Source organism: Pleurodeles waltl, chromosome 10 (genome assembly GCF_031143425.1).
Source record: "Pleurodeles waltl isolate 20211129_DDA chromosome 10, aPleWal1.hap1.20221129, whole genome shotgun sequence".
Lineage (NCBI taxonomy): Eukaryota > Metazoa > Chordata > Amphibia > Caudata > Salamandridae > Pleurodeles > Pleurodeles waltl.
Genome location: NC_090449.1, coordinates 489,574,177 through 489,587,918, shown reverse-complemented (window position 1 = coordinate 489,587,918; position 13,742 = coordinate 489,574,177). Strand labels below are relative to the sequence as shown.

The following is a 13,742-nucleotide window of genomic DNA, read 5'->3' as shown; positions in this document are numbered from 1 at the left end:
TCAGGAACCAGTGGTAATTCCTCAATCTAAATCTTCTAGAGAGTGCTGCAGCTGCTTTTCTGGTCCCAGTGGTAATTCTGCATTCAGTGTCCTCTAGACAGTGCTGCAGCTGTGTCTCTGTTCCCAGTGGTAACTCCTCATTCTTAGTACTGTAGACAATGCTGCAGCTGCTTCTCTGTTCACATTGGTAATTCCCCAATCTAAGCCTTCTGGACAGGGCTGCAGCTGCTTCTCTGGTCCCAGTGGCAATTCCTCAGTCTTAGTACTACAGACAATGCTACAGCTTATTCTTTGGTCACAGTGGTAATTCCTCAATTTAAGCCTTCAAGACAGTGTTGCTAGCTGCTTTTCTGAACCCAGTGGTAATTCCTCATCATAAATCCTCTAGACAGTGCTGCAGCTGTGTCTCTGTTCCCAGTGGTAATTCCCCATTCTTAGTCCTCTAGGCAAGTGGTTCCCAACTTGTGGTCTGGGGACCCCTGGGGGTCCGCGAAACCTCCTCATCGGGCCCACAACTACTTACATTTTTTAATTATTTTAACCGATTAGGTCCCCAGCTTTCAATAATGACTCAGTGGGGGGTCCCCGGATTCCAATAATGATTCAGTGCCCGTCACCAGCTTCCAATATTGATAAAGTGGGGGTCCCACAGAAGTCAAAAGGTTGGGAACCACTGCTCAAGACAATGCTGCAGCTGCATCTCTGTTTATATATCCACTACACTCCAAACCAAAACACACAGCTAAAAGACATTGGTGGTCATTACGACCCTGGCGGATTACTTCCGCCAGGGCCGCGGGACGCGGTGGCACCGCCGACAGGCCGGCGGTGCCCTGCGGGGCATTCTGACCGCGGCGGCTTAGCTGCGGTCAGAGAAGGGAAACCGGCGGTCTCCCGCTGCCCCCAAGGAATCCTCCAAGCCGGCGCAGCAAGCTGCGCCGGCTTGGGGATTCCGACTCCCCCTCCCGCCATCCAGTTCCTGGCGGTTCTCCCGCCGGGAACCGGATGGCGGGAGGGGGAGTCGTGGGGACCCTGGGGGCTCCTGCAGTGCCCATGCCAACGGCATGGGCACTGCAGGGGCCCCCGTAAGAGGGCCCCAAAATGTATTTCACTGTCTGCCTTGCAGACAGTGAAATACGCGACGGGTGCAACAGCACCCGTCGCACCTTCCCACTCCGCCGGCTCTATTACGAGCCGGCATCCTCGTGGGAAGGGAGTTTTTCCCTGGGCTGGCGGGCGGTCTTTTGGAGACCGCCCGCCAGCCCAGGGAAAAACTCATAATACCCTCCGCGGTCTTCTGACCGCGGAGCGGTATTATGGAGGGCGGAATTCTGGCGGGCGGCCTCCGCCCCCCGCCGGAATCGTAATCAGGCCCATTGTCATTTACAACACTAATAGCTCCAACCCTCACAAATGTGAGTCTTATTGCATTACAAATGCTTGTTGACATGGTTACCCCCACTATTTGCCCGGTAATTGATGCAATTTTGACTGAAAGTGCACTGGGTTCCTGCTAAACAGGTCCCCAGTGCCTGATCTCTTTCAGTAAAACAGTGCAATTTTTCCCCAATTGGCAATATCTTTGCTTACCCCCTGAAAGTTTTTAGTAAATGCTACCTAGAGCATGGGCACATAAGAGGGTCCCCAAGGGCTGCAGTATGTAATGTGCCACCCACAAGGACCCCCCCACTTAGCACATGGAGACTGGTATTGCAGGCTGCATGTCGTGGTACAGCTTAAAGTGAAAACACAACATGGCACACAGCCTGTGTGCCATGTCCCCTAACACTGTATGCAATATAAGTTAAGTCACCCCTACAGCAGATCTTACAGTCCTACGCAGGGTGCATTATATTACAAGTGAGGACATATCTGCAAGAGTAGATATGCCCCTGTTATGTCTTTGCCAATTCTTAGACACAGTGAGTGAACAGGGAAGCCATTTTAATTAATGTAATTCATGTGAGGCCGTATCTGCACAAGCAGATATGCCCCTGCTATGTCTTTGTCAAATTTCAGTCATAGTAGTTTGAATGCATGTGCTGGACACTGGTCACTACGAGTTTCCCAGCTCATTAATGGTTTCCCAGAATACAGAGAAGTTTGGTATCACATCTCAGATTAATAAACCTTCACAGATGTCAGTGAGGGATTTAATAATAACTGCACCCATAGGGCACCTTAGATGTGGCCCCTGAAACCAACTACTAGTGGGTTGAATAACTGGACCTGACCAGTTCAGCCACCATAGATGCTTTTCTGGACCCCCGAGGTGAGAGCCAGCGCTCTTTAGGGCCAGAGACAAAAGTCTACACTGGGCGGTGGTGATATCACCTCATCCAGACATGATGGACATTCCAGGGCAGGAGGCTTCAAAGGCCTCGTGGCTTTTGTAATGCAACCCAGGTCTCTCCAGATGGTGGAGATGACCAACGTTCCTGTCCTGACCCCACTTTTGGCAGCAGCACAGGCAGGAAAATTAGGCAGATTAGGTGGTGTGCCCACTTCATGCCAGTCCCACCCATAAGGTGGACAAGATGAAGTGGACATTACTTTTTAAACTCATCCATCCTGTTTGGAAGGAATAAGGCCACAAGGGTCAGGGTTATGCCCACTTCTCAGCGGAAGTGGTCATAGAAAGTGTGTAGTCACCCTAAAGGTGGGCACCCCATTGGCTACTGCCTGACAGTCCCTATACCAGCCCTAAATTGAGTATTTAGGTGGCACTCCTTAACCCTAGAACTCAGATGCTGACGACCGAAGAAGCAAAGGACAAAGAAGAGTCGTACCCACAGAAGAGGAAAAGAAAAAGCAGCTAACTTGGAGCCAGGCCCACCGGCCTGCCTAATGACCTCAATGGATTCTGCTCAAAAAGACGACTCGTCCTACAGCTGAACCTCCAAGGAACTTAGGAGGACTGCCTGCCTTCCATAACAACTCAAGACTCCATTGAGCAGCGGCTCTGCTTTGCAGCAAAGTCTCTAGAAAGGACTTTGTAGCCTCTGGAACAGCCAGGGCCAGACACCAGAAGTGACCCCTACACCCGACATCCACGACCTGAGGTGAAGCTAACCCACGTTGTCAGCAAGGTTCCCCAGCTGTCCAGAGTTAGAGTGCAGTGTGTTCTCACCCATCTTGGACTCCCCCAAGACACCTGCAGCCCCTGCACGCAGGCCCCTTCTCCTGCAGTCTTGTGGTGAGAGAAAACCCAACAGCTCCAGCAACCACTGCTCCAGTCGCCCTTAATCCCATATCCCCCACCCCCATGCTGCTCTACCCAACGCCAGTAGCCTCAACACGCAGGACCCCCAGACTGCGAGTGCTCCTGGATGAAGAAAGCTGACACCTAAGTAAACCCCTGCATCCGTCGTCCCTGGGCTCTGGAGAAAAGGACCAATGGTGCACCTATGTCCCCAAGCACCCAAGTCTACAAACTACAAGTTTGTTCTACCCGACTGGCTTCCTAGTCAGAGCCTGCAGCCTGTCTTCAAAAGGACAGACTTCCCATAGGAAACCATTGGGCACCTGACGTCTTAGTGCATCCCTGCACCTGACCGCCCCCCACTGCTGCTCAGAGGGACCTGCTGGTGTGGCTCTGATCAGTGCCCAGTACCTACCTTAACTCCCTGAAATTGGCCCTGAAGGTCGTTGTTAGCCCTGTGTTTACTGAACATTGTTTTCCTCCATAGGTTAACATTGAAGAACTTTGAGAATTTTGTTGATTTTTTAAAATGAAAACTATTTTTACTTGAAAAGGTACTAACCTGATTACGAACTTCTTAGGTTTGCAACACATATAAAAAGATGTGTTTTTTTTCTAATTTGGTCTCAGATTTATTCTTTGAGTGTGTGTCTCATTTATTACCTCGGTGAGTACAACCAATGCTTAGCACTATCCTCCGATAAGCCTAACTGCTCGCCCACACTACCACAAAATACTGAATTAGTCCTATCCGCTTTTGCCTCTGCAAGCCAATTAGGGATCCACTGGACTCTGCACGGTGTACCTCTTCTTAATGCACTATATAGAGAGCCAGCTTCCCACAGTGAGGTATTACCTTTGTGACATCTATACCTCCTATCTGGAAAGTAAAACAAGGCATCAAATGCAGATTCCGTATTACACCGAACACCACATGCTTTGCCGTTTAACCACACATTTTTCCACTGGAAATTTTCATCAGTATGATGAGGTGAAATCTGTCATGGGAAAACAGTAGGGGGACTATAAAATTGCATAACTTAGAATAATGATCCCTCTGCTTATGCTTGCGCAGGGAACCGAACAGATGAACGAGTTACTTACCTTCGGTAACGACTTTTCTGGTGGATACATTAGCTACCTGTGGATTCCTCACCTCATGAATACTCCCATGGCGCCAGCCTTCGACGGAAATCTTCTTACTAGTCTCTGCACGTCGACGAGGACGTCACTGTCTCGCACGCGACGCCGTCTGACGTCATACAGGCAATAAGAGGTCCTCGACGACGTGCGGACGTCAGTACCAATCATTTTTTACGTGCATGAGAACAACCAGGCAATGCAATGAAAGAACAAAGCAACATCCATTATATTGTAAAAATACACCACATTGTATGAATAACTGTAAATCTTTTTTTTTTTTTTTTTTTTTTTTTTTTTTTTTTTTTTTTTATGTACATATATATATATATATATATAAAACTCTTTCTTTTAAAATATATACACACACCAAGTATATACATAAAGATATATACACCTATACCTATATATATATAAATATATTATATATATACATCTATTGCACCCTCAAAGATCAAGAGGAGCGCACTCAAGGATTACTTGGCAAGACCATAAAGGCAACGGGGAGGCGGGTGGGACCGTGAGGAATCCACAGGTAGCTAATGTATCCACCAGAAAAGTCGTTACCGAAGGTAAGTAACTCGTTCTTCTGATGGATACAACTACCTGTGGATTCCTCACCTCATGAATAGAGTCCCAAAGCAGTACCACGCCCGGCGGTGGGTGCCTAAATGGTCAAACCAAGAAATCCTGCAGCACTGACCGTGCAAAATGGCCGTCCCTTCTAACCTCAGAATCTAAACAGTAATGTTTTGCAAAAGTGTGAAGGGACGACCAAGTTGCGGCCTTGCAGATGTCGACCACAGGAACACCTCTGGCTAAGGCCGAAGTGGCCGACTTAGCTCTGGTGGAATGAGCTCTAATGCCCTCAGGAGGATCCTTCTTTGCCAAAGAGTAACATATTTTAATGCAAAGAACAACCCACCTGGATAGTGTTCTCTTGTGGACTGCCTTTCCTCTCCTCTTGCCCACGTATCCAATAAACAGCTGATCCTCCAGCCTGAAATCCTTTGTTCTATCGATAAAGAAGCTCAACGCTCTCTTTGGATCCAGACGGTGCAGTCTTTCTTCCTCTTTGGAAGGATGAGGCGGAGGATAGAACGTGGACAAAGTAATTGCCTGAGCCAAATGGAAGGGTGAAACAACCTTCGGGAGGAAAGCAGCCTTGGTCCTCAACACCACCTTATCCCCATAAAAAGTTGTATAAGGGGGTTTTACTGATAAGGCCTGCAACTCACTCACTCTCCTTGCTGATGTTATAGCTATCAGGAAGACTGTTTTTAAAAACAAATACCTCAAGGGGCAAGAATGCATAGGTTCAAAAGGGGACCCCATAAGGAAAGTCAGGACTAAGGACAAATCCCATTGCGGCATAACGAATGGCTTTGGAGGATATTGATTTAGAAGACCTTTCAAGAATCTGATAACAATAGGGGATTTAAATAAAGATGGTTGGTCTGGAAGACATATGAAGGCTGACAAGGCCGATAAATAACCTTTAATGGTAGCCACTGCACAACCTTTCTGCGCCAGAGATAGAGCAAAAGACAAAACGTCCGATAGATGAGCTTGTAAAGGATCAATCTGCCTCTCTCCACACCACGCAACAAATTTAGACCACCTATTAGCGTAGATAGATTTAGTGGAGTGTCGCCTGGCCGCTAATATAACATCCACTACCTCAGGCGGGAGAGAGAAGGAACTCAGGTTGCCCCGTTCAATCTCCAGGCATGTAGGTGCAGACTCTGGAGGTTGGGGTGTAGAACCTGCCCCTGCGACTGCGAGAGGAGGTCTGCCCTGAAAGGGAGACGGAGCGGCGGGCACGTTGAGAGTTGGAGAAGGTCGGAGTACCACACCCTCCTTGGCCAATCCGGAGCTATTACGATTACTAGAGCCCGGTCTTGGTGAATCTTCCTCAATACTCGAGGAATCAAGGGTATGGGAGGAAACGCGTAAAGCAACTGGCCGCACCAGGTCATTTGAAACGCGTCCCCCAACGCTTCCTGCATCGGATACTGAAGGCTGCAGAACAACGGACAATGCGCGTTCTCTCGAGTGGCAAACAGATCTACCCGAGGAAACCCCCACTTCTGGAAGATTAAACGGACTTGATCTGGATGGAGACGCCACTCGTGGTCTGCCGAGAAGTGGCGACTGAGACTGTCCGCACGCACGTTCAAGACTCCGGCCAGATGGTTTGCTATCAAGCAAATCCGATGGTCCTTTGCCCAGGACCATAGTCGAAGAGCTTCTCTGCAGAGAAGGTACGACCCCACTCCTCCCTGCTTGTTTATGTACCACATCGTGGTAGTATTGTCCGTTAGGACCTGTACCGACTGACCACGAAGGGAAGGGAGGAAGGCCTTGAGAGCCAGACGTACAGCCCGTAACTCTAACAGATTGATGTGAAAAATCTGTTCCTCTGGAGACCAAAGACCTTTGATCTCCAGATCCCCCAGATGAGCTCCCCACCCTAGAGTGGAAGCATCCGTTATGACTGTGGCCACTGGTGGCGACTGCTGGAACGGTTTTCCTTGTGAAAGATTGTTGCTTGCAATCCACCACTTCAAATCCACAGCAGCATCTCTGGAGATCTTGACAGTACCCTCTAGATCCCCTCTGTGTTGAGACCACTGCCTTCGGAGGCACCACTGAAGAGCCCTCATGTGCCAGCGAGCATGCGTGACCAACAGAATGCAGGAGGCAAAAAGACCGAGCAGACGAAGGACCTTGAGGACTGGAACTACCGCTCCATTTCGAAACATTGGAACCAAATCCTGAATATCTTGAATCCGCTGAGGCGGAGGAAAGGCCCGACCCAATGTCGTATCCAGTACTGCCCCTATGAACAGGAGGCGCTGAGAGGGCTCCAGGTGAGATTTGGGCTCGTTCACCGAAAAGCCCAGGTCGAACAACAACTGGGTTGTTGACTGCAGATGACGCAACACAAGCTCCGGGGACTTGGCTTTGATCAACCAATCGTCCAAGTAAGGGAATACTGCTATCCCCTTCCTTCTGAGCTCTGCCGCAACCACCGACATCACCTTCGTGAAGACTCGAGGTGCTGAAGTAAGACCAAACGGAAGGACCGCAAACTGGTAGTGTTGCGATCCCACCACAAACCGGAGATACTTCCTGTGTGACTTGAGTATCGGGATATGAAAGTAAGCATCCTGCAAGTCGACAGACACCATCCAGTCTTCCATGTTCAACGCCAAAAGCACCTGTGCTAGGGTCAGCATCTTGAACTTTTCCTGCTTGAGGAACCAATTCAAGATCCTCAGGTCCAGAATTGGTCTCAAACGACCATCCTTCTTGGGAATCAGGAAATACCTTGAGTAAACTCCTTGACCCCTTTCCTGCTCCGGGACCAACTCCACCGCGCCCTTTAAAAGGAGGACTTCTACCTCCTGTTCTAGCAACAGGAGGTGTTCTTGTGAACAATACGAAGGGCGGGGCGGGATGAGGGGCGGAAACTCCCGAAAGGGAAGGGTGTAGCCTTTTCCCACAACACTGAGAACCCAAGTGTCCGACGTAACAGTCTCCCATTTGGTGAGAAAATGCTGTAATCTTCCCCCTACAGGAGAGGAGTGAGTGGGAAATGGTGGAAGCCTAAGGCTGCTTCCCCTGCTGCACCCCGCCAGAGGATGAGGAAGAGGCAGAGTGCTGCTGAGAGGCTCCCCTGGTGCGGACCCTACCCCTCCCCCTAAAAGATCTATAGGGATGGGAAGAGGCAGGTTGCTGATATCTTCCCCGAAAGGAAGAGGAGGAAGAGCCACGCCCAAATCCACGAAACCTCCTGAAGAATCTGGAAGAGGCCGTGGAAGAAGGAGCTTGGAGTCCCAACGACTTAGCCGTGGCCCTGCTCTCCTTAAAACGTTCCAAGGCCGAATCAGCCTTAGCCCCAAACAGTTTGTCCCCATCAAACGGGAGATCCAACAATGTGGACTGTACATCTGCCGAAAAGCCCGAGTTACGTAGCCAGGCCTGTCTCCTTTCCACCACAGTTGTGCCCATTGCTCTGGCTACCGAGTCGGTGGTATCCAGTCCCGTCTGGATAATTTGGGTCGCAGCAGCCTGGGTATCAGAGACAAGATCCAAAAGACCCTGGGGAAGCTCTGTAAACGAAGAGGAGATGTCATCCATCAGAGCATGAATATACCTCCCCAGGATACAGGTCGCATTAGTGGCTTTTAACGCCAGACTGCAGGACGAAAAAATCTTCTTCGACTGCGCCTCTAGCTTTTTTGAGTCTCTGTCCCCAGGCACCGTCGGGAAAGAACCAGGCGCTGATTTGGACGAACAGGAGGCCTGCACAACCAAGCTCTCCGGCGTAGGGTGCCTAGATAGGAAACCAGGATCAGTTGGAGCCGTCCGATACCTCCTGGCCACGGCTCTGTGAACTGCTGGGGAAGATGCCGGCTTCTTCCACACCTCTAAAACCGGATCCAGCAGAGCGTCATTAAAAGGTAATAGAGGCTCCGCCGCGGCTGAGGCCGGATGCAACACCTCTGTCAAAAGGTTTTGTTTCGCCTCCACCACCGGCAAAGGCAGGTCCAAAAAACTAGCTGCCTTCCGTACCACTGTATGAAAGGAAGCAGCTTCCTCGGTATATTCCCCCGGGGACGAAAGGTCCCACTCAGGGGAAGTGTCCAGCCCACTGGCCGACTCCAGTCCACGCAGCCCATCACCCGAGTCCTCTAGCTCTCCTTCCTCTAGGGCTCGTTGGTACTCCTGCTCCTCTAGTACCCGGAGAGCACGCCTCCTTGAATGCAGTCGTTGCTCAATCCGCGGAGTCGACAACACCTCCGCCGAAGTCGGAGATCGGCGCCGATCTTCCGAAGCCACCGACGCCGCATCCGGCGCCACAGGTAACTTCGGCGCCGACTGAAGAGCAGATGAAACGGATGGACCCACCGGAGTCACAGGCCGAAATCTCGACGTCGACGGGATGGAAATCCCTGGGGCCAATCCCTCCGAAGCCATCGGAGCGGCCACCGGCGCCGACACTGGCGCCGAGCCCACGTTCCCAAACGGGAGAAAGGGCATAAAGGGTGCCGGCCGAAGAGGCGCAGGATCACCCAAAGAAAAGGCCAAAGGCCCAGCCGGAGCACCCCCTGGAGCCATCTGTTGGAAGATGGCATACATCGCATTCAAGAATGCGGAACTATCGGCTCCAGGGGTGGGAAAAGCCGGATACTGGGGTGCCTGACTCGGAGGCGACCCCGACGCCGGCCTCGGCGTCTGCGCCGGAGAAAACACCTGAGGCTCCAATACCTCAATCACCGACGCCTGTCCAGGCGAAGTTGGAGACGTCGGAGAGAGCAACGGCGTCGAAGGATGCGGCGTCACCGTGGGGCTGACCTCCCATGTCCTCCGGCGCCGATCCGGAGACCTGGAACGAGCCTCCCTTGAATGACGCCGAGATTCTCTACGGCGCCGGGAGTCTCGATGACGCCGATGTCTTGGAGAAGACTTTTTCTTGTGATGCTTCTCCTTTGACTTGGCCATAAACAGCTTCGCCTCGCGTTCTTTAATGGCCTTCGGATTCATGTGCTGACACGAATCACAAGTCGAGACGTCGTGGTCGGAGCTCAAACACCAAAGGCAATCGGAATGAGGATCCGTCACCGACATCTTGCCTCCACACTCACGACAAGGCTTAAATCCAGACTTTCTCTGCGACATTATTTCCACAGAGAAAGAGTACGCAGCAAGATATACACTGTAACCGCAAGAGTAACAGTTGCTCCCTCGAAGATAACCGTTTCGAATGCACGGAAAAAAGGGAACTGACGTCCGCACGTCGTCGAGGACCTCTTATTGCCTGTATGACGTCAGACGGCGTCGCGTGCGAGACAGTGACGTCCTCGTCGACGTGCAGAGACTAGTAAGAAGATTTCCGTCGAAGGCTGGCGCCATGGGAGTATTCATGAGGTGAGGAATCCACAGGTAGTTGTATCCATCAGAACTTCAAAGTCAGAATCAGGGCTCAAGTGTCATGCTGAAAGGACCAAGCCAATTTACTAATATGACCTCAGCTGAGGTCTGCAAGCTATGCCATAACCCACACCCGAAGAGCCTGCACACAAATACCTGCACAGTTGCTTCTTACCATCCAGATATGGCCGGTTATTCACAGTATCGAGTCTCCTCTGATCTCGGAATCCTGTTACAAAGCTTGAACTGGTGGTACTAGTGACAGTACTTCCAAGTTGGCTGGTGGAGTACCTCATCGTGCCTGGTGGGTTGGCGAAGCTGCTTGAAGTTACAGCTGTTTTATGAAGACAGGTACAGAGAGAAGGAAAGAAATGAACAAGGAGTGTGAGGAACATCACTGTAGGAAAGTAGCATCTTTCAGACATAGTTACCACCCCTTTTTTTTTTTTTTGCATGGTGTCACTGTGTTTAGACTGTAGTACACTGGGATCCTGCTAATCAGAACCCCAGTGCCTGTGCTCTCTCCTCTATGTTTGGCTGCTGGTAAACTTTTGAGCACCACAATTGGCATACTGGTGCACCCATGGAAGTCCCTAGTATATGGCACTTAGGTAGCCAGGGCATTGCTTCACCAGGGGTCTCCCATGGGCTGCAGCATGTATTATGCCACCCATGGGAGCCCATGCAAACTGTGTCTGCAGGCCTGCCGTTGCAGGCTGCGTGAAATGGTGCATGCACCTTTCGCTTCAGATATAAGGCTTGCCTCATATCGTGGTCACTGCACTTGGACACTGTAAGTCACCCCTTTGGTAGGACCTTCGGCCCAAGGGCAGGGTTCATGTTCCTAAATGTGAGGGCATGAGCAGAGGTACACCTACAAACCCCTGACTACAATTCCTGGACTTTGTAAGTGCCGGGAAGCCATTCCAAGGTATGTAGTGGACACTGGTCAACACGAGTGGTTGAACAACATAATTGCTTCTCCAAATCTAGGTGTGTTTGGTATCAAACATGTTGGAATCATGCAACTACACCCATTCCAGTGCTAGTTACAATATCCTATGCACTCTGGGGGTTCCTTAGAAGATCCTCTAATTCTGCCTGTGCAGCCTTACGGGATGTGGCTGCCAGCCCACATTGCGGACGACCCCAGACACTGTTCTGCCCTCCTGCTGATGAGCCTAACTCAAGCAAGGGAAGGCAGAACAAAGGATTTCCTGCTAAAGAGAGATGTGACCACCTCACACTTTGAAATAGGTGTCTCTGGGCTGGGGTGGGGTGGCCTCTGAGCGCTACCGGACTGCTTTAAGGGCACATTTGGTGCCCTCCTTGCATAATCCGGTTTGCACTAGTTCAGGAACACCTGGTTCCCGCTCTGGCATGAAACCACACAAAGGATAGGGGAGTGATCACCCTCCTATCCAGCTATTCCCCTAGGGAGGTGCAAAGAGTTCTGCCAGGTGGCCAGTTGCTTCTGGCATCATGGAAACAAGGTAGGCAGAGACCCCTAGGAGCATCTGACTAATTAGGCCAGGTTGATGACGTTCCTGACCCCTTTTGATAGGTGGGTCACTAAAGAGGTGACTAACCCCCTCTTAGGGTTACTTAAGGGCTTCCCCAATGGTGGGTCCTCAGATTCATCCACAAGTCTCTACAAGGAACTCTCCAAGTCATCTTCTGCTTCCGGCCTTCAGAACCGCTGCTAGACTGCTTTTGGAACTGAAACAAGTCTGTATCCAGTTGGGAGGGCTCCCACTGCAACACGGTTTCTCTAGCTCCAAGATTTCTGCAACATCCGTGGCTGAGCGACCCTTGACCTTGCTTTGGTCAGGAGAATCTCCCCACGCCGCCCAGCTCCACCTGACTGCGCCCGTGCCCTTTACCCCCCACCCTTGCTGCTGCCGTGACTTCGAGGCCCTCCCTGGTGTCTGGGATTGCATTGGTGTAAGTATTGTGTGTCAGTCTTGCAAATTTTTTCTGCCTTTTTGTCTCCTTTTCTTTCTGCCTCTTTTCTTCTTTCTATAGCCTTTCCGTTAGCCTTTTCTCCTTTTCGTTAGCCTTTTCTTCTTTCCCTCAGCCATTTTCGCTCTTCCCCTTCCCTAATCTAGCGCCGCTGCGTCCCCTGCTGCCCCGCCCCCTCGCGCCCGCCGTTACTGCCTCCCAGCTGCTCCTCTCTCCCACCTCCCCTTCTTAATGGCAGCCGCTGCACAGTGAAGAGAGCGACCCTTGACCTTGCTTTTGTCAGGAGAAGCTCCCCACGCCGTGCAGCTCCACCTGACTGTGCCTGTGCCCTTTACCCCGCCCTCGCTGCTGCCGCGAGTTTGAGGCCCTCCCTGGTGTCTGGTATTGCATAGGTGTAAGTATTGTGTGTCTGTCTTGTGACTTTTTTCTGCCCTTTTCTCATCGCTTTTTGTCTTCTTTTCTTTCTGCCTCTTTTCTCCTTTGTATAGTCTTTTCTCCTTTTCGTTAGCCTTTTCTCCTTTCCCTCAGCCGTTTTCGCTCTTCCCCTTCCCTAATCCTGCTGCTGGGTCCCCGCCCCCCTCACGTCCCCATTCGCCTACCGCTCCCACCTGCTCCTCCCTCCCACCTCCCCTTCTTAATGGCGGCCACGCATAGCGGGTGCGTCACTGGTGTGCCAGAGGCAAGCCCATCAGCGCCGGACAATCCTGGTCCCCGTGATCCCCATGTCACCCGACGCTGCTACAGTGCCACCGCCCTCCACGCCCTCAACTCTATCACCTGCTTCCAAGCCACCCCGAAGATCACCTACAAACCCTTCTCCTGCCGGAGCTGCCGCTTCACCACCCCCGAGACACCGCCCCTCCCGCCAGAACCAGACACAACCACCTCAGATGCATCATCCTCAACACCCGCTCCGTCCACAAACACGCCATCGAACTTTGCGATCTACTCATCTCATCCTCCCCGGACGTCGCTTTCCTAACAGAAACCTGGATGAACCCCTCCTCGGAACCAGACATCGCCATAGCCATCCCAGACGGCTATAAGATCACCCGCAGAGACTGTACCAACAGACCGGGAGGAGGGATTGCCATCGTCCACAGGAACACCATCAGAATCTCGACCAAAACTGAAGACACCCTTGACGCCGCCGAACACCTGCACTTCTTTTCTTTTCAGGTGTTGGGAAGGCTTAGAACCTGGATTGAAGAAAATGGGGCCTTGAGCCATTTTCAGGTGGGTTTTAGGCAAGGAATGGCCACAATGGACCAGGTGTTTCGCTTTCTCACAATAAAATGGAAGGTGGCGGACCTGAATGGTGGCAGGCTCTTTGTCGCCTTTGTTGATCTTAAATCTGCTTTTGATCTGGTCTCCCGTCCCAAGTTGTGGAAGACTTTGGCCAAAATTGGAGTTCTGGGTCCATTGTTACATTTGATTAGGGAACAGTACTCAGATAGCTTTGCCAGAATAAGGAGAGGGAGGGATGGAGAAAGGCGTT

At 51.3% G+C, this 13,742-nt stretch overlaps 1 protein-coding gene across 13 annotated transcripts in view; it reads right to left on the bottom strand.

The window, feature by feature from the left end:
- LOC138261643 (uncharacterized) overlaps window positions 1–13,742 on the bottom strand; it is a 1,036,964-nt gene that overhangs the window by 424,163 nt on the left and 599,059 nt on the right. For 12 of the 13 annotated variants that reach the window (XM_069210793.1, XM_069210797.1, XM_069210802.1 and 9 more), the window contains one exon: window positions 10,458–10,616. The exons of the other annotated variant lie outside the window; for it this stretch is intronic. In XM_069210793.1, the coding sequence (XP_069066894.1) occupies window positions 10,458–10,616 (159 nt within the window). The remainder of the gene's footprint in view (window positions 1–10,457; window positions 10,617–13,742) is intronic. 13 annotated transcript variants of the gene reach the window in all.